Here is a 19229-nt window from a genome sequence, read left to right as displayed (position 1 = left end):
AGAGTACATAGCAGGAAAACATAATTTTCTCATATAGGCATTAGTAGAGGTGTGGACTAGAGTAACATGACTTCAGCTTGAGTCAGACTCGAATCACAGATTTGATGACATTAGAGTCAACTTGATAAAATAAAAAAAGAATTGCATCTCAACTTAAACTTCAACACCAGTGACTTGTGACTTCACTTGGACTTGAGCTTTTTGACTTGAAGACTGATACTTTCCCTAAAGCCCAAAGATTAAAAGTAGGCTATGTTAAGGTTGGTGATGTCCTATACCCTATTTTACAACATTTATATCATACAAAACAAAACAGGACAGACACATGCAACATTCTTTCTTTTGTGGCACTGGTTAATAGTGAGTGCTATTTACCATGAAAGACGTTTTTATTGATTAGATCCAGTCCCACTTGTTTCAACAAACTTAAAAATAAACACAAACTTTAGAAATTATTCATGATTTTTCTAATTTTATATATATTATTAATCAGTTGTTAAAACTGTAATACATTTGGCGTAAAGTGCATTATGTCTTGCTTAGGACTCAAAACTCAAAGTCAAGGATTTGGGACTTGATTTCTGACACCACTAGGCAACAGTAGGATTAATAAAGGGGATTTGAATGGCATTAGTTGTATCCAAAAATAATACAGAAAATGCAATTAAATTAGCTTTTCTAACACTGATAAATTGTGTACAAGAAACTGAAACATACAATGTTTCATGAATTAAAAGAAAAGCTTGTCCACTGACACGCTGACTAACCTCAATAATGTTTGGGTCAAACAGTTTAGTGAGTGAAGAGAGTCTTATCTTGTGCAAAAAGATCACAACTGACCAGATATTTAGGCAAAGCTGTAACCATACCCAAGATGACAGAAACCGAGACTAAACTAAAATCAGTGGTCAGACAGAAAGACAAAACATCAGGAGAAAACTGAAATGCAGTTCAAAGAAATTGGGAAACAGACCTAAGTATATTCCTGGAAACTAAAGAGTGGGATCGTGTCTGGAAAACACTTAACAAAGCATCCAAATCAGTAAAGGACAAATTAATAAATTATAATTGTTCACAGAACTTATTTCACACCTGTTTGACTGCACAGGATGTCTCTAACTCTGATCTTTGTTGGCACTGCAAACAAGATAAAGGTACTTTTGATCTTATGGTATGGACTTGTCCTAAGATTAAAACCCTCTGGGATCATGTTATACAATCCCTGGAAAAAATTATTGGCTACACTGCTCACTGCGACCCAGCATTGTGTCTTTTGAATTATACTGTCAAAGGAAACTGGTCAGAACACAATACACAAATTGTAACAACTGGACTGGATGCATGACAGCTGAAAGACTGAGAGCAACAAACTGTAAGGATGCAGCTCAGATGAAAGAGGGACTGTGGCTTCAGACGTTTTTGGACATGATCTCCATGGAGATGAAGCTTCTAGCCTTTCTCAGTTTTATAATGAGGAACAACTGTGTGAGGTCACACTTGATGCTATTTGTAAAATACCTACTTGAGACGGACTCCAGATGCAACATGAATGGTCCAATATTTTTTTTTTTCTATTTTGTTTCGTTAATCTGTAGATCAACAACTCAGTAAGACACACAGAAGCCCTCTATAATTACTTCCTCTTTGTTTTTCCTTCTTTTTTTCTTTCCATCTCCATTTCCAGTTTAAGTAGCCTACCTTTGCAGAAATATGAAAATAAATAAATAAAAAACACAATAAAACAAAATGAAATAAAATAGAAAAAAATAAAAATCGTTAGAAAAGACAGTGTATTGTGTATTGCGTTGCACCATGGGAAATGTAGGAGCCTGTGTATTTAAAGCTCAGGTTATCTTAGCCTCTCCTGCTTTGATTTTGACTATTCTTTCTTAAATCACTCTTGTAAGTCCCTCAGCTTTATGGAAGTGAAATATAGAGTGGAAAAATCAAATGTTAATCCCCTTACTCCATCTTTGTATGAATTTAGGACTACAGTTATCTATATGTAGCTAATGTGTATGGTTTTCGCCTTAAACATTGAACAATAGCCGATTAATATTATTTTCATCCAGATTTATAGCCAAGACTGAGTAGGTCACCTAGGAATACCTCCAGCTTCGGTTGTAGCGCCGCAACATCGCCCTCTTTTGCTCCGGACCTTAAATGACATGTCTGCTTTTGTCAACGACAACCAAGCGAGTCAGACAGTCGTTTGGGTTTGCCTGTGGTGCTAACCAGCCAGCAACAACCAACCGCCTGAATGTAGATCCGCATGGGCTACTACTACTCTTTCTCTCCAAATAACCCAGCGGAATCATAAGATAAGGATCCCAGGATGGTCTTAGTGCATGTCGGATATCTGGTTCTTCCTGTATTCGGCTCAGTAAGAAACAGAGGTACGGTATTAATATTCATATCGATCCAAAACATGTGCCCTGTTTATCTTAATATTCACTGCAGCTGTTGGCTAGCTAGCTCGAGCTTAGCCGTTGGGTTAGCTTTCTTAAAACGAACGGTCAAATTACTCGCTAAACTGCCCGCAACGTGTTACTACTTTAATTTGTATTCTCTGCACATGAATATGAACCATCGAATAATGTTGTTTGCCGGGCGAAATTAAGCATAATTTAAGAGAAATACCGCCGCTAAAGATAAGCTAACTGGCTCGCTGGCTCAGGCTATGCCTTGGAACGGAAACATTTCTCACAAAGGATTTCACACGCACGGGGCGTGCTGACCAAAATACCTAGGGTTAAAAACACATTCCCGCATGGACATTTGTGTGAGACAGTGTTATTCCGAGATGCATTTTATTCGGGCTATTTTTATTTCAGTAACATAACGGTGTATTATGATTTCCCCCAAGGCGCTACCGTGCATTTGCACTGTAAAAATACCGCAAAATAGACGTAGCCTTTCCAGCCAGTCAGCTTATCTGTGCCTGGATGATGTCATTTGAAGATCATCTGCTTCTGCTTGCGCTCGCCGTCTTTCTACCGTGATTTCAATAATTATTATCCGTGTCAATTGGCCAGCGGACTAATCGATACATGGCCAATCGCCCGGGGAGCGTGGACTTCCGAGCCATTAAAGTATCAGTCGCCTTTTTTATTATTTGCTAATTGGCAATTCAGCAGCTGTTTGTGTGGAGCTGCCGAATTGCAAAAAGACCCGAGTACGCGGTCACAGTTAAACAATGGTAAAGCTACAGTGTAACATTAATTTCATAACAGTGGCATCAATGATTTCATTGTGCTTTTATTTCTGTTCTTATTTCCCTGTTTCATAGTATGGAGGCTGGCTCTACATTCTGCATTTATCAGATCTTTGTCGTCCCCCCCATTGTGTAGCTAATGATCATCTGCTGCTGTGTGGTGTGGCGTGGCCTCTGCCTGTTCTCTGCATTTAGCTGTATTGTGAATCCCTTCTTCATTTCCTCTTTCCATCAGAAGACGACATTGGTATTAAAAAGCACCCCCTCCCAAGATGTATTCAGCCATAGACTTTCCATGTTAAGCAGACTAAAACAATAGCTAACACCTAGACCAGAGCACCTTTTTGTCTTTTTTTCTGTCAAATTGCTGTAGCACTGAGTAAAACATTTTAGCTCCTTTTTAGATATCAGTTGAATGTCATTGTGTACCTCCCATCCAGTCTTGATAGACAACATGCTGTAAATTCCTGTAAAGTGGATACATTTTGCATGATCTTAAATACTGCACTGCATCGTTGAACACCAGAATTTGGCTCATCTTCCTTCTCTTCACACAAGGTGCAATGTACATGATTAAAGTGACCTGTAAATTTTAAGAAAACAAGCATGCCAATTGGAACCATATGCATGCCGTTTGTATTGTCGAAACTCAGCATTTCAGCAAATGCTGTCATGTGATCACTTGAAATGACTGAAGGTACACTGCACCTGCACACAACAACCTGCCATAACTGTCTCCATTTTTGTGTAATCCTTTTGTTCCCTTTGCAAATTTCAAGCTTCGAATCACACTGAATTGTCAGGGCTGTTTGCCCCTTATGGGCAAATAAAACTAAACATTTTTCGTAAGCAAAACATGCTCACTGGTGGTTCATCACTTCCCAATTTTCCCCACTAACATGAGGCCAAAATGCTATCCATTTCACAGGGATGCCTATTTTCCTGCACTGCTAAAGAGATCCTCTATTAGTAATAACGTCTTTATTGTTTGGTTGTGGTCTCTCTTTACCTTTTGTTCTGGTAATAGTACTTTCAATGCATGGTCACATTTATGATTCATAATTTTTGGTTTTTGTTTTTCTACATTGACTAGTGAAAATCCAATGTAATCTTTCTGTAGTAAAGATGTACCCTGCTGTACTGAAATCATGTGCTGTAGCCAACACGTCTGCTCATTGGATGCCGCTTTTGTTCTTTTTAACCCTATATGGAGCATGGTGGGCCTTGCCTTCAGTCTATGTTGTTTATTTTTGTTGCATGGATTTATACTATTATTACAAACAAACAAGAAAAAAAAAACACAAATTCCACATATACTAATATTTTTCAATAAAGAATATAGTGTTTTTCCTAACCTTCAGTGTGCTTCTTGCTGATTTCCATTTATTGTCCTCCCTCTCCCTTGTCCCTACCTGCCCCCTCCACCCCCCCTCCCCACCCACCTCCTCTCCCGCTGTGACAAAGATAGACAATTTCCACGCTTCCTCCATCACAGGGCCTGAATGAGTCTATCTGCTGTCATTCATGGTGATCGTTTTCACTGAGGCGCTTGAAAACGCAGTGTGCTTACTTACAGTCTAGACTTGAGCCTTTGACCCGCGGCAGCAAGGTCACCTCTTGTCTGCCCGGCAACACTGACGACCTGAAAATACCGCTGGAAGGTCATGCTGCCCATCTTTGCAGGGTGTGTTTTGAAATCATACTGCGTTTTTCAAGCGTACTCCTAGTAAATGCAATGTAGACTTTGCCTATTTCCTCATGATTTATATAAAAAGAAAATCACTGTTTACATTAAAATATGTCTTTTACACTGTTAAAACAGAGTAAATTCTCCACCTTCTATAAGAACTGCACAATCTCTATATCTGTACTGGTAGACTTGTGTAAAATTCACTGCTTTAGCTCCTGCCGGATGGACATAACAGAGCACAGTATATTGAATCCTGCTCCACTGCAGACCTATCATGCCTTCCTCCAGCCAGGATTTCCTCAAAAGTTTCTAATCAAAGCTAAATCTGTTATTGCAATTTCGCAGTCCTTCCATAATCAGAGGAGTCTTTTTAAGCATAAGCACAGTATTAAAACCATATTGCACCATGGCACAAGAAAGTCTGTATTTTCTCCCTGTCGAGTTTCCACAGCAGTCTGTTCACTGCAGTTGCCAAATAGCTGTGGTTGGAGAGAGTAAAAAAAAGCATTCAAGCTATTTCCTCTCAACTCGTGAATGTTCATATGGGAGCAGAACAACACTGCATGTGTAAGACACAAAGATATAGTAGGTTTGAGTGAAGCACAGATGTATAGTAATGTGAATATACTGTCTGGTTAAGGTTTTAAGAAGGAAGATCGTGTTCTTTATGGTTATATAGATAGAGACTTGGCACATTAACAGTTATATATATCTCTTATAGACAGCCAGGTACAAAAGGTTTTACTCAGAGTGCACTGACCCACTGTCAGCTGCAGAATTTACAAGAGCCGAGCTGCGTTGAAGACCATATACTGGTAGATCTCATCTGTTCTGATCCAGTTCGCTTGAATCAGAAGACCAGGAGTCGATCCAGAGGTCGGAAAATGCAGTTAAAGAAATGAAAAGCTCGCGTTTTGTGTGCAGCACCAAAATGGTTGTCATGCTCATGGTACTTGTGGTAACCATCATTTTCCCACCCCCACAGAAGTATTTTTCACCCTAGGTAAGAGGTAGGGCTTCATTAACATGCTATATCACACACACAGTGACACCACATTTCACCCACAATTAATTCCAGCTAATCTCTCCCCTCAGGTGCCTGACAACTTCTCCTTATCCCCCCACAGGATCCCATTTCAACCGGCAACAGCAGCAACAGCAGCAGCACAGCCATGCTACCTCTTGCCGGCACTTCCAGTTAGGTCCTCAGGCCCCGCTGCCCATGGACTTCCCCATGCCCCACCCAGGGCAGCCACAGTCAGGCATTAACCCCCACCTGGCCCCTCCTGGCCACCAGCATGGCCCTCCACTCCACCCGCCTCTCAACCCCCTGCCCGCTCCCCAGTTCCAGGACATCCCTGCCCCTCCCTTCCTACCTCAGGCATTACACCAGCAATACCTCCTCCAGCAGCAGATCCTCGAGGCCCAGCACCGACACATCCTGCCACCCTCCAGGTATCCGCACAGGATTGCAGGGAGATTTAGAAGCACAAGAAATATGAAAGGGATAGCTCAGATCTTTTGAAGTGAGATTGTATTGGGTACTTACCCACAGAAAGTGTATCAGGAAGTATATCACATACAGTAGATGAAAGCCAACACAGCCCTGGTTTGGAGAAGCAGGCTGGAATCTGACATGGACACTAAGCAATGTACTGCTGTGGAGGGGTCAGCAACAAAATGTATTTTAGTCGCCTAAATAAAATCAGTATCAGTTTAACTTCACTGCTTTACTGTGTCAGACAGTGATTTCCAACTGGAACATGGAGCTACAGTGACACTCCCTGACAAGCCAGACTCCATTGAGAAAAGCAGTGATTTAACATTGCTCAACACAGGAGCTGCTGGTCTATTACTGCCTTGAAAAGTTATTTTGTTTGTGTTATTGTGGAACTTAGGCATTTTAAAGACTTGATGCATATTTACCAAAGTCAGACAACAGCACAAATTGACTAACTGATGGAGATGAGGTAGACCAGTGGCTCCCGTGTTCAGTAAGGTAAAATTACTGTTTTTGTCAATGGAGTCTGGTGGCTTTGACGAGAGCATAGATGGATAATTGGAGCCATCAGAACAGGCTGTTTGACAGAGAGGTTAAGCGGTGAAAACACTCTCAATATAGCATACACTTAAAATGATATTGAAGTTTGTTTTTTTAAAAAGATATTTTTGGGGCATTTTTAGCCTTTAATGGATAGGACAGACAAGCATGAAGGGGGGAGGGAGAGAGGGAGTGACATGCAGCAAAGGGCCACAGACTGGAGTCGAACCCAGGCTGCTGCGGCAACAGCCTTGTACATGGGGCACCTGCTCTACCACTGAACCACCGACGCCCCAGTGATACTGACGTTTTTAGATAGGACTTTCTTTAGGTGGCTAAAATACCTTTTATAGCTGACCCCCTCCACAGAAGTACATTGCTTAGCTTCTGTGTCAGACACCTGCTGCTACTGTATGTAATACACTGACTATGGATAAGTTCCCCTTACAACCAAACTTCAAACAATCCGAGCTGTCCCTTTAAAGACAAAGTGTTTCCAGTTTCATGGATCAAGCAGACTTTTGGGGACGACACTATATAAACCATTTCTGTTATAAACTCTTTTTTCCAGGATGTTTTCAAATGCTTGGTTGTTTGTCTTAGTAGACGCACCCCAGAGAGAGTTCCTCACCAGCCCCACAGACTGCGGCCCGGCTATGAGTTTGCTCCCCCACTTCATGTCCCTCCTCAGCCTGTGGTGCAGCAGCCCCGCTACCTGGCTGAGGGCACAGACTGGTAAACAATATACCTCATATATATAAATGTATATATATAATACAGTATGTAATACAATAGAAGCAAACAGCCTCAGATGTATTTTATTTGTCAGAAAAATACAATGTTATGAGACAAGTTTAGATTCTTAGTCTTAATAAGCAATACAAAATAATATAATACTCATTTTCATGCCACCGATAATTTAATTTGGAGTTGAAAAAGAGCCCAAAGCAAATCAACTCTTATTAGTCACTAAAATTGGCAATAAACACCATGCACATCTCACCAAATGAAACATTAATACATTTTATTTTGCACAGTATGCAGTGCTACAGAGGCAAACAATACCAGCGACATTGTTTTTGTACGAATGCATACACTACTCATTTCTGCACCAGTGATACTCAAAGTTGGACAAGACATCCTTTTTTGTCAGCTTTCCATAGTTTGACTGCACCAGACTGCCGTCAAATCTGGGTCAAGACCAGATGAAAGGGGTTTAAGACCAAGTTGAAAAAGAGCTCAAAGAAAACCAACTCTCATTAGACACTACAATTGGCAGTAAACATTGTACATGTCTGGCTAGAATGAAGAAGATACATGTGGAGGGAATTCTGGACAAATCAGATTTTATCAGGGTTTTTTCTTGTGCTTCACTTTATTTAGGAAATGTCCCTTGGAGCTGTATAGTATTTTATTTCACTAATTTCTCTAAAGACGCTGCACAAGGAAGCAATAGATACTTGATTAAGATACTATTAATAGAAAGCCAATAAGCTATTACGTGGAATTGGGGAGAAGTAGCTCCCACACACAGAACTGAGGGCTTGTAATTGTTAAAGAAATCTCAATGGAAAAACTTACGCATACCTTGAGACTTCCAGAAGCACACTAAAAGAGGGGGAAACCGACATCTAAAGACTCAGAACAACTGTAAATGTATTTCCCAAACAGTATGTTTTATGGATGCTTTTTAATTAGTGTTGCAGATCTCTTGCCAACAAAAATATGATGAAACATTTAAAAACTACACATTAGAGCTTTTAGACCAGTCCAAACAGAAGGGAAGAGGGATCAAGAGTGGACTCATGTATCGCAGCTCCACTTCATACATGACTTAGACGTTCTGTATGCAGCATACAGAGCATTAATGTAGCAGCAAAACTACTGTTTGCTATGTAAGATAGTGGTATCCTGAGCAGAGAATGAATTCTGTGGGTGTTATAATCTGAGCTTCTCTGTGGTTTGTTGTGGTGAGCCAATCTGGCTGCGTGTGCATATTAGTGTATGTGTGTTTCCCACTGGCTAGCCCCTTGCTGCTGCTTTGCACTGGGCTCACACTCTATGTTGGCTACCACTGATATCGGGCAGTGTCACAGCTGAGGCATAGTGCCCACCCTCTGGTTCCCTTCCACTCAACAGCATTAGCTCTGTTAGCACTGCTGCTGTTGTTTAGTGCTTATGGAGTAAGGGTCCGTACCCACCAAAAGGTTTTTTACTTGAGGCCAGCATATTTTTTAAATTCTTAATGGTTCACTTCAAACGGCAGCAGCATGACAAGGTGCTGAGAGTCTATTCTGCACTGAGCGCTGCACTTTTGGTGTTTTTTTCTGGTTGCCAAAAGTTAAAAAATGTCATCTTTGGTTAAAACTCTGCACATTTTTTACTAAACTGTCCAATCACAGCAAAGGAGAGACAACTACCACAAAGACCAACCGTCACGTCATATGTGTCCAAGTGATGAACAACAACAACAGTGTAGGAGAAAGATGTTAATACACCGTGTATTTATTAATTTATGTTTTCTCTCATCAACCTAGGTCCGTCTTCTTTTCCTACATGCTTTAGGCTTCCTTTCATCCAAATCAAGTACTCTACCATGCACTGACATTTTTACTTATACTCATATACTCATAGCAACTAAAACATCTTAGCAAAATGCAGTGCCTCCAAACCTCTCGCAAAATTCCCCTAGCTGGGTGTTGCCTTAGGAGTACCTGGCGTTTTTAGCTGGGCTAAAAAGGTTTTGGTGGACACGGTCTACTGTTAATGCTCAGCCACCTCCATGTTGAAAACATTGTGCATATACACAAGTCATACACTGAACATTGCGTAGAGCTCCTCTAAGTCAGTGGTTTCCAATCTTTTTTGTTTTGTCTGAGGTACCCACACAGCTCTGTTAGATAACTCATTAAATAAATATATGTACATAAACTTGATTACCTTTAGCTAAGTTTAAACTGTTAATGCATTACTTTTGACTATTCATTTTAATAATGTATCTCTCTTGCGAGCTAATTTTCATGCGCTCTCTCAATGCACAGTGTTACAGCTGACTCAACATGTGGATGTATTTTTGTATTCAAATCAGAATTTCTGTTTTCTCACATTAGTTGAGGTTACTCCACAATCTTTCCAAGCAACTGCAGATGTAGCCCCTGTGGTGCAGGTACCACTGGTTGGGAATCACTGGCCTACATAATGCTGTCATTATGAAGGTTCACTGTGCTGTGCAGAAATCCGCTGTTATCAAAAGACAGTTTGACAGAAACACTGTGGGATAATGACTTGTTGTGAGCCGCTGGCTGACTTCTTTTTCTGTTTCTGTGCAGGGATCTAAGTGTAGATGCTGGGCTGCCCCCCCACCAGTATCACATCCATCCGCTGCCGCAGCACTATCAGCACTACTTGACCTCTCCTAGGATGCACCACTTCCCTAGAAACAATGCCTCAACACAAGTGGTGAGCCCCCTCCGCCTCAGCACAATCAATCGTGTTCGTCTCAATGAACTCCCAGTGACTCTCCTCTGGGTTTCTCAGAATTATCTCGATACCAAGCAACCGGGAATGACCTGTGTTCCCGTATTTTTTCTGATTCCAGCTGCAGCGCTGATTCTAGCTTCTTTTATCTGTCATCTTCCAGGTTGTCCATGAGATCAGAAACTACCCATATCCCCAGCTGCACTTGCTGGCTCTGCAGAGTCTCAACCCCTCCCGCCACGCGTCTGCTGTTAGAGAGAGCTACGAGGTTCGTGCCACTGCTTCCTCTCTCCCTCTCCTCAGCAGACACACCAGTCTACACTCATTTATCATTGTTTCCTCTGTGACCAAAGCTCTGGACAGGCTTGAGTGTGTAACTGATTTTCTTATTTCCAATTACTGCGGCTTCCAGATGCCTCAAATGGTCCAACTGCCTTTAATCTCATGACATTTGTTTTCATTTTAACAAGATGCAATTGTTTTTATGAGAGGCTTTTTCCTGTTCCTCGAAGCCACAATTTAATTTTAGTATTCCATGCTTGTAAGCCCTTTTGCATTTTAATATTTGATTACACAAAATGTTAATTTTGTTTATCTCAGCAGCCAAATACAGACTTAAAACCTACCTACCTAAAAGGATTAAAAGACATGTCCATATGTTTCCTTTGTAGGAGCTTCTGCAGCTGGAGGACAGGCTGGGCAGTGTAAACCGAGGAGCAGTCCAAACCACCATAGAAAGATTCACGTTCCCCCATAAGTACAAAAAGGTAAAAAAAAAAAGCAGTCAACTTTACTTTATAGCTGAGTGATAGATTTTTTTGATGTGGTCTCAGTCAGATGAAGGCATTGGGCAAGAAATAAGTTGAGCTATATGTGAGAGACGGGGATTCAAAACGGCAGCACTGGGTCGAAAGGATCAAAGAGTAAAGACGAGAGTGGAAAGAGGGTCACGACTCTTGCGGCAGTTCAAAGGTCAAACTAATTTCCGTTTGCAGATTAGTGAGACAGGTCTGCAGTGTGCACAATTCAAGGCGAGCTGGATGAGTCATCCAGCTGTCTGCAGATATGTGCGTGGAATGAATTTAAAAAACTGTCTACACTGAATATGACCCAAATACTGTGGAAAGAGTGTCAGATCATTTGGTACATTGTGAGTGAGAAGAAGTAATTGAGTCTTTTCCATCTGATTTTTTCTCTCTCCGGGAAGCATGATGAGGTGACTCTTTTCTTCTTCTTCTTGTCGGGGCTGACTCAGAGACACCCGTGGCATAAACATAACAGCTCCTTACACGCCGCTGCACAACACACTTTAATAATTAAAGTCTGTTTGCCTTCTCTCTCTGCAGAGAATACCCCAGGACCTGAAGATGTGTCTGGATGATGAGGAGCTGGACACCGATGAGAAGTGCACCATCTGTCTGTCAATGCTGGAGGATGGAGAGGATGTCAGGTACAATTATACATTCATCTTTTGTTTGTTCAAAGAGGAAAATGCAGTGTATGCAGATGTAAACATAAGCTGTGTATACATTGTGTTGTCTCCTGGGGGACCATTTTTTTGTGTACCTGTCTGGTTCTCTGCCTTTTTACAAAGAAGACAATATTCCTACGAAGCTGTTGACACTGCTAATGAAAATGAATATTCCACTAATATTACTGTTTACATGCAGCAGTTTGTACTCCAATTAACGTGCCCCACCTGCCCTGGGTGGAGTCACTTGTGCCATTTTGCTTCTTTGCGTCAAATTTTTCAAAGTTTTCCACCAGTGGTTAACTCATTCTTTGCAAACACAGTCTCCCTCTTTCACTTTTGAAACCACCCTCTCAAAAAGGTCAGTGTTATGATATTTACACATATCCAAAAATCGGTTTATATCCAAGTCTTTTATAATGTTTAGAAATAGACGTGTGTCTTCTTTGGACAAGGAATGTGGGCTTTTCTTTTGGACGTGCATTTCTACCCTAAAGTGTTAGCTTAGTCGTTTGTTTATAACATATCCATGACAACTCACAGAGCATTGTCAGACGAGTGTGTTGCAAGCTGCTGGGGGGGGGGACTGAGATGCATTTTCAGAATGTGCTGTCAGGCTTGGGTGGTATTTATTTTTCATACCGTCATACCTTCCTGAAATTTCACAAGGTTATAGGGTATATGACGGTATTTGTGTGTGGCACAACCTACCCCTGCCCCCAACCAGCTCTGGTTTGGTCAAAATAACTCCTCAGTTCACTGAGGTAGATGTAAAAATACATCAGTTTCCCCCCATGATCTCTCTCTGTCGTTGCTGGCTGGCTGTTTACAGTCCTTTAACATCATCCCCACTACTCACAGTTGCCATCTTTCTCAGCTTAGCTGCCTGTTCCACCAGTTGAGACTGACATCTGGTGTACTAAATACAAAACATCCTTAATACAGCTCCTGAGTTTAAAATGTCTTATATTGTACTGTGTCTGTATTTTTGACAATTGAAAATCATACTATCAGGATTTCTGAATAACCTGGAAGACTGTGATAGCGCCCAAGCCTATGCGCTATGTACATGTCAAAAGAATCCTCCTAGAGCCCAAATAATACCGGCCTATCCCACGTCTTAATTGGAAAATGCTACATTTGGGATAAGACCTAATTTGTAATATCCAAACTGAATATACTGTTTACATGACGCATACTAAACTGTGACTCAGTCTGTAAATTTAGTCCCCACTGATATATCTTAACAACTATTGAATATCATAAAATTCTGTACAGACATTCATGATCCTGAGAGGATAAATCCTACTGACTTTGGTGATTCCCTGGCTTCCTCTAGTGCCACCAGCATGTTGAAATTTGTGGTTTCGAGTGAAATGTGAGGGCAACTATAGGATGGATTGTCGTAAAATTTGGTAGAGACATCTATTCCCCCCCCCCCCAGGATGAAGTGTAACAACTTTGTTCATCCCCTGATTCATCCACGCCATCATCAGGTTATTAGGTACTTTCAAAACTAGTGGAGTTCCTGAAAACCTCAGATGTATTTTGTGCATTAAACTTGTTCTCCAAAACAGTTGGTTGTGATAAGTAATCTTCTTTTATGTTTCTTAGCTTGTAAAGTTAAAAATTGGCTTGAACACCTTATCCATGGTAATTGTTCTTACACCCAGCCTCTACAATGCAGTTGACTTAGACATTGTGATGTGGCCAAAATTCACTGTTAAGGTTATTAGGGGGAAGCTGCTTAAGGTCTTTTGTCTCACCAGACAACATTTGCTAATTTTTATTTATATTCACATAGCTTTCCTTCAGAGTGGATACGCAGTCACAGAGTCTAAGCAGTTTCTAACCTTAAATTGGTTCTGCCACGTGAGTTCAAAGCATCAGGTTTGAAAATCCTATCACAGGATTTCCTCCGGCACCTCATCTTGAAAATACTGCCTGAAGGCAGCATTAGCATTTCACACAATCTTATGATGTGTGTCCAGTGTTGTGATCTGTCTAACTGGCAAAGTGACAGAGGAAGTGATTTTCCTCTGTGAAGGAGAAAAAGGGGAGAGAACAACAAACAAAACAAGTAGGTGGAAGCTTCAGGTTTTCTAGGGTCAGGGGTGTAACTGGTTGTTTAAATCAAGAAAATGGAGCAGTGATGAGAGTTTGCTTGATTGTTTACCTGTTGTGGTGGGAATCTGAAAAATTATCTGGTCTTCCAGACGTTCATCATTCATGACATCTCAGGCTTTGTTTAGTTTGGAGTCACAAGGGTAAAGTTAAAGAAGACAGCTGCGAAAAGAGCATATGCCTTTGGTTCTGTTCACCCATGGCATTAAATGCTAAATTTACATAATTGCACTGAAAAGACAGAAATCCTTCCTCACACAAATGTGGATTTTTTTGCAGTATTCACAGTTTCCCCGTACATAAAATCAAATGTGAAGTGAAATTTGATCACACAAAGTCACTTGAGACACATTCTGGTGTCAAATTTACACCACAGTCAGACAACTGGATCTATTCTTGACACGATCTGGATACTGAGCATGTCATGACCCGTGAATCACATGCACATTGAGTATTTAAAGGGTATATGGTGTAACTAAGCAGAGTAACCACAGCTGTTTATTACCCTCTTTTTGAGTTTGGTTTATTGGCAACTTACAACTTGTTATATTTATTAAATCCAACATATCAGGCTTTTTCAGAAACAGAACATTAAAATCCTGGACTTTTTTCCACTTGTGTTTACACAGTCCATTAACCTTAATTAAGACAGAGATAAGCATTCAGTGTCTGACATTAAAAATATTAGAAAATGGTAACTAAAAAAAGGAAAAGAAAAAGAATTTGATTTTGTAAGAACAAGCAATGTTTTTCTTTAGAAAGCAGGCTAAGCTTGACGCAAAGTAATACTTACAATTAATCTTTGATTACGTTCTTGGTTACTAGATTGTTTTGTCAATGAAATTTTAGAAACTTAAGAGAACATAATCACATTGCCCATGTTATTTGATCAACACTCTAAACCCCAAAGATATTTAGTTTGTTATCAATCCATATATGAAGAAGAAAAACATTAAGTCAGTTACATTGGAGATGCTAAAAACAGATTTTTTTGGCATTTTTGCTTGAAAAATGACTGAAACGATTACTTGATTATCAAGATATTTACAGATTAATTTACTTTTGATCAGCTAATTTGAATAATTAACCAGTTGGTAGAGCTCTAAAGCAGAAGAGGTGAAAATAATTACACACACACACACACACACACACACACACACACTTTTCATTAAACACAACAGTTTGACATAAATCAAGATTTAAATTTCAAAGGATTAGAAAGATTAAAATCTTAAAGATCATACTGTCATCTTAGAAACTGCTTTGTAAACAACACTTTTCAGTGAAACTCATGTATCCAAATTTGATTATTTTGATTTTTTCTCTTCAGATAAACTTCAGAATTGAGAAAACTCTCTTACATTTAAAATAATAAATCAACCCCAAATGACCATTTGTGTATAAATTAACCATGTTACATTGAATTAATGAGTAAAACTTTCTCTGGCATACCTTCACAGTGAATAAGGAATCCAAAAATGGAGAGAATTGATTGATCGGCGACTGCATTTGACAACAGCAAAACTATATCAAAACATCTGTTCACAAACTCTCACACAAGTCATGCAGTATAATCCAAGTCTGTTTTATCCAGTCATATGCTGACTACTTCCCAAACAGACACCCCGCTCTGACAAGACCTAACAGAAAGTGAAATCTTTGCTCTCTTCAAAGCCAGACTTCATTTACAAAAACTAATCTTACTTTGCTGAAAATGAGAGCTGCTGGTCTGTGGTGTTTTAAAGGATTCATTTGGATTCACAAAGTCACACAATAACACAAAGTACCAATTGAGGCAATGGTAGTTTTTGTAAATGCAGTCTGGCTTTGAAGAGAGCAAAGATTTCACTTTCTGTTAGGTCTTGTCAGTGTGGGGTACTGAGCATTCGACAGGATGAATGAGACTTGGATTATACTGGACAAGTTGTGTTAGAGTTTGTAAACTGTCTTTTGATATAGTTTTACGGTTGTTAAACCCCTTTTACTCAAATTAATTGAGAATTTTTTCCATTTTTGGATTTTTTGTTCACTGTGAAGGGATGCAAGAAAAAAGTTTTCTTCACAAATTCAATGTAACATGGGGTTAGTAACTGACAAATGGTCATTTGGGGGGTGAAGTGTTTCTTTAAGATAAATAACTGAATTACTGAATCATCTGAAAAATGCTCCATCACAAAGCTGAAAACAGCCGTTTATCTTTGCTCCTGATATGATGAAAGTTGACATTTTAGAGACACATACATACATTTTAAAATCCTGACCGTGTCTCTTCTGTGTCTGCAGGAGATTACCCTGCATGCACCTCTTCCACCAGGCGTGTGTGGACCAGTGGCTGGCCACCAGCAGGAAGTGCCCCATCTGCAGAGTGGACATTGAGACCCAACTGACCCCTGACAGTTGATAGCTCCTGTCGACTCCTGCAGCTTTGGATCTGGTCTTGTTAATTCTCCATTGCCTCCCCATCCAGGGGGGAAGCTCTGCCAAACACCCCTCTCTTGCCCTCTGCATCACTCAACGAGCCTGCCTTCTGAGACAGCTGTGACAGAGGGATCAACAAAGCACACTCACCTACAACACAGCGAGGGATGGGGGTTGATGCATAGATATGTGGCTGGACTGAAGGTTGCTTTAAATGGACTTGCTGGATGTGACAGGTAGGAGCGGACACGTATGGACAGATGTGCTGAGGCTTCACACACAGATTCTGTCAGATTGTGTACCCTGTGTACATTTCTCCATACCGCCATCAAAGAGAGGACACTCTGACTACCAACCTCCCCAGCTCAGTGTGGCGTATTAAGGCCATTTCTCTGCCACTACATCAAAACCCTTTCCGCCCCTCCCCAGGCCTGTGAAAAAATCCTTTAAGCTGCACTCTGCCCAAGCCCTCAGCACATCTGTACAGAACATTATCAAATGATTAGCATGAGGTTGTTTGGTGTGAACTCTCGTAGCTGAACGCTTGTGGTGTAATGGAGTATAGTACTGAATAAGTATTTACAGAGTAACAGTGTTGTGTAGCAAGCAAAGCCTTTTGAGAAATATGTTTGTGAAAAATAAACCTACAGAGAGGGTGAATACAGCTCAAATAAGGGAGAATATTCAGCGTGTTAATTAATCATAAGACGATGAGGAAAGAGCTAGTTGTGTAAAAAAAAAAAGGCCAAAAATCCCTCTTTCTTGTCTAACATGGTTTTGGATTTACAGTTAGTAGATGCCATCAGAGTTGATGCTAAACCCGCTAACTGCAGGCATGGCTTCCAGTGATCTGTGTAGTGTCGTAGTGGGGCCTCTATTATCTAGAGCAGAGGCCTCAGATGTGCATGCTGTATGGCAGGCTTGGGCTGTGTCGTTAATATTGTGGAGCAGTAGAAACAGGGACTGTGTCTGTGCATGTGAACCGTATACTATGACTCTGACGATGCCACTCATTCATAGAGGAGGACAAGAATGCACCTAATACCCCTCCCCCCCCCTCCCCCCACTCCATCCTGAGTAGACCAAAGTTGCCCTTAGACACCGATCTCAGACCCATGTAGCATTTCTCTCCTGACGTCAGGATTCAAAGAGCTGCTAGCAGATCCGTGTCTAACTGCAACTCCTCTCTGTTGCCTCGCTCATGGCATGATCACATGACATGAGAGGCCGGCATGGGCTTGAGGATGCAGTGCCTGAGGTCTTGCCATCAGAGTGACTAAAATCTGACATTTGTATTACCTATTACCAGAACCTTATTGCCTATCAAACAAGCACATGTGATTTCTATATACAGTGAATCGCCTCTGTTGTGTATCGGCTCCTTTTCATTTCAATCTAAGTTGCTCCCACTGTTTGATTAAAAAGACTGTGTATCTGGTGTTACAGGGAAAATACAAACTAGTTTGCCTGTGATAACGTGCTAGAATGTGTATGATTGTCCCCCACCCCCCTCTCCCCCCATGGTAGTAGTGTATGGTATTGCTAGAACAACTGTGATATGTTCAGTGATAGAAGCCGTTTTCTCTATATCATGCATGAACCATGTCGGCGTAGTTCACTTGAAGGAGGGTGAAAGGGAGAAAAAGCCATCCATTTGAAAAATACCAAACAATTGTTCTTAATTTTATTTTCAATTGTCTTTTTCTGCCATTTTCTTTTTCTTCTTACTTGTATTTTTTTTTTTTTTTTTTTTTGCGCTCACATGCCAATCTGGACATGGTACTAATATGCCGAGTCCTTGTCCATTTAACCATAGTGAAGAAAAAGCTGCAATGCTGCAAAAACATATTTATTGTTGTTATAATGTAGCTTGTGTTTTGTAAATGCACTATAATATGGAGTTGCCTGATTTTTTGGTTTGGTGGTGTGGGTTCTTCTTGTCCTAGATTTTGTGTTTCTATTCAGTTACAAGTATTTTCATGCTTCCTTGTGTATTATTGGAGGGTAACTTGACTGTTTGTGTTGCGTTTTTATTTTTATTTTTTGTATGAAACCTCCATCCAAAAAACTACAGATGGATGAAAATGGAGGTTTTGCTAGTTCACATAGAATGCTGTGATTAAAGATGCCTTAAGTATTTAACAATCATTATTTATTACTAACTGTAGCTAGCTAGCTATCGTGGTGGAATATTTAATGTCTCTATCTCATAACTTTGCAATTTAATCAATATATTTATTTAAAATAACACAAAATATTAAAAAAAGAATACCTCATTATGCATTGGTCGGTGGGGATGCTTTTGCATGCCGTCTGTGTTTTCTTTTTCAAAGGAGAAAAAAAGAAACCTGTTGAAAAATTGACTTGGGGGGACGTTTTCCCAACACATTTTCTAGCCAGCATGGTGCTGTTGATCTGGATTACATTCCATTCATATCACTGCTTGATTTTACTTTTAAATCTTCTTCATTTTTTAAATATCACCCCTGCTTTGATCCGAAGCAGGTGACGGGGTACAGCCCCCTTTATTTTGTCTTAGTATGGCTCCACAATTAGCTTGCTTTTGTTATACAATACTGCTTTGTTTCCCATAATCAGTCATATTCGATTTAATTTCTTGTATTTGTTTTATTTTGACCATGCTCATGATATTCCATCATATCTGGATCTCAATTTAGTGCTTATTATTATTTCAGGACCCACATAATGAGCTGTATTATTTGTCCTTATGTATTGCTGGCAATTGCTTTGTGTGGGATTTTGGGAAGTATCTAACATGCTAACTTGAGCCATT

General features: G+C 40.3%; 1 protein-coding gene across 4 annotated transcripts; it reads left to right on the top strand.

Annotated features, from left to right (window-relative positions):
- The first annotated feature begins 1942 nt into the window (after window positions 1-1942).
- On the top strand, window positions 1943-18195 carry rnf165b (ring finger protein 165b). 4 transcript variants are annotated; one of them, XM_049579941.1, is made up of 8 exons: window positions 1943-2396; window positions 6032-6359; window positions 7552-7680; window positions 10275-10404; window positions 10586-10690; window positions 11094-11189; window positions 11769-11872; window positions 16301-18195. In XM_049579941.1, exons 1-8 carry the CDS (start codon window positions 2336-2338, stop codon window positions 16416-16418), a joined length of 1071 nt encoding a protein of 356 aa, XP_049435898.1. In that variant the 5' UTR covers window positions 1943-2335; the 3' UTR covers window positions 16419-18195. The 4 variants fall into 4 exon arrangements, with proteins under 4 accessions (XP_049435898.1, XP_049435897.1, XP_049435900.1 ...); XM_049579940.1 differs by having other exon boundaries at window positions 7549-7680; XM_049579943.1 differs by having other exon boundaries at window positions 1948-2396; window positions 3351-6359; window positions 7549-7680.
- Window positions 18196-19229: the final 1034 nt, after the last annotated feature.

The sequence above is a fragment of the Epinephelus fuscoguttatus genome, linkage group LG6 (assembly GCF_011397635.1).
Source record: "Epinephelus fuscoguttatus linkage group LG6, E.fuscoguttatus.final_Chr_v1".
Taxonomy (NCBI): Eukaryota; Metazoa; Chordata; class Actinopteri; order Perciformes; family Serranidae; genus Epinephelus; species Epinephelus fuscoguttatus.
The sequence above is the reverse complement of the archived record's forward strand: the minus strand, read 5'-3'. Positions and strand labels throughout refer to the sequence as shown.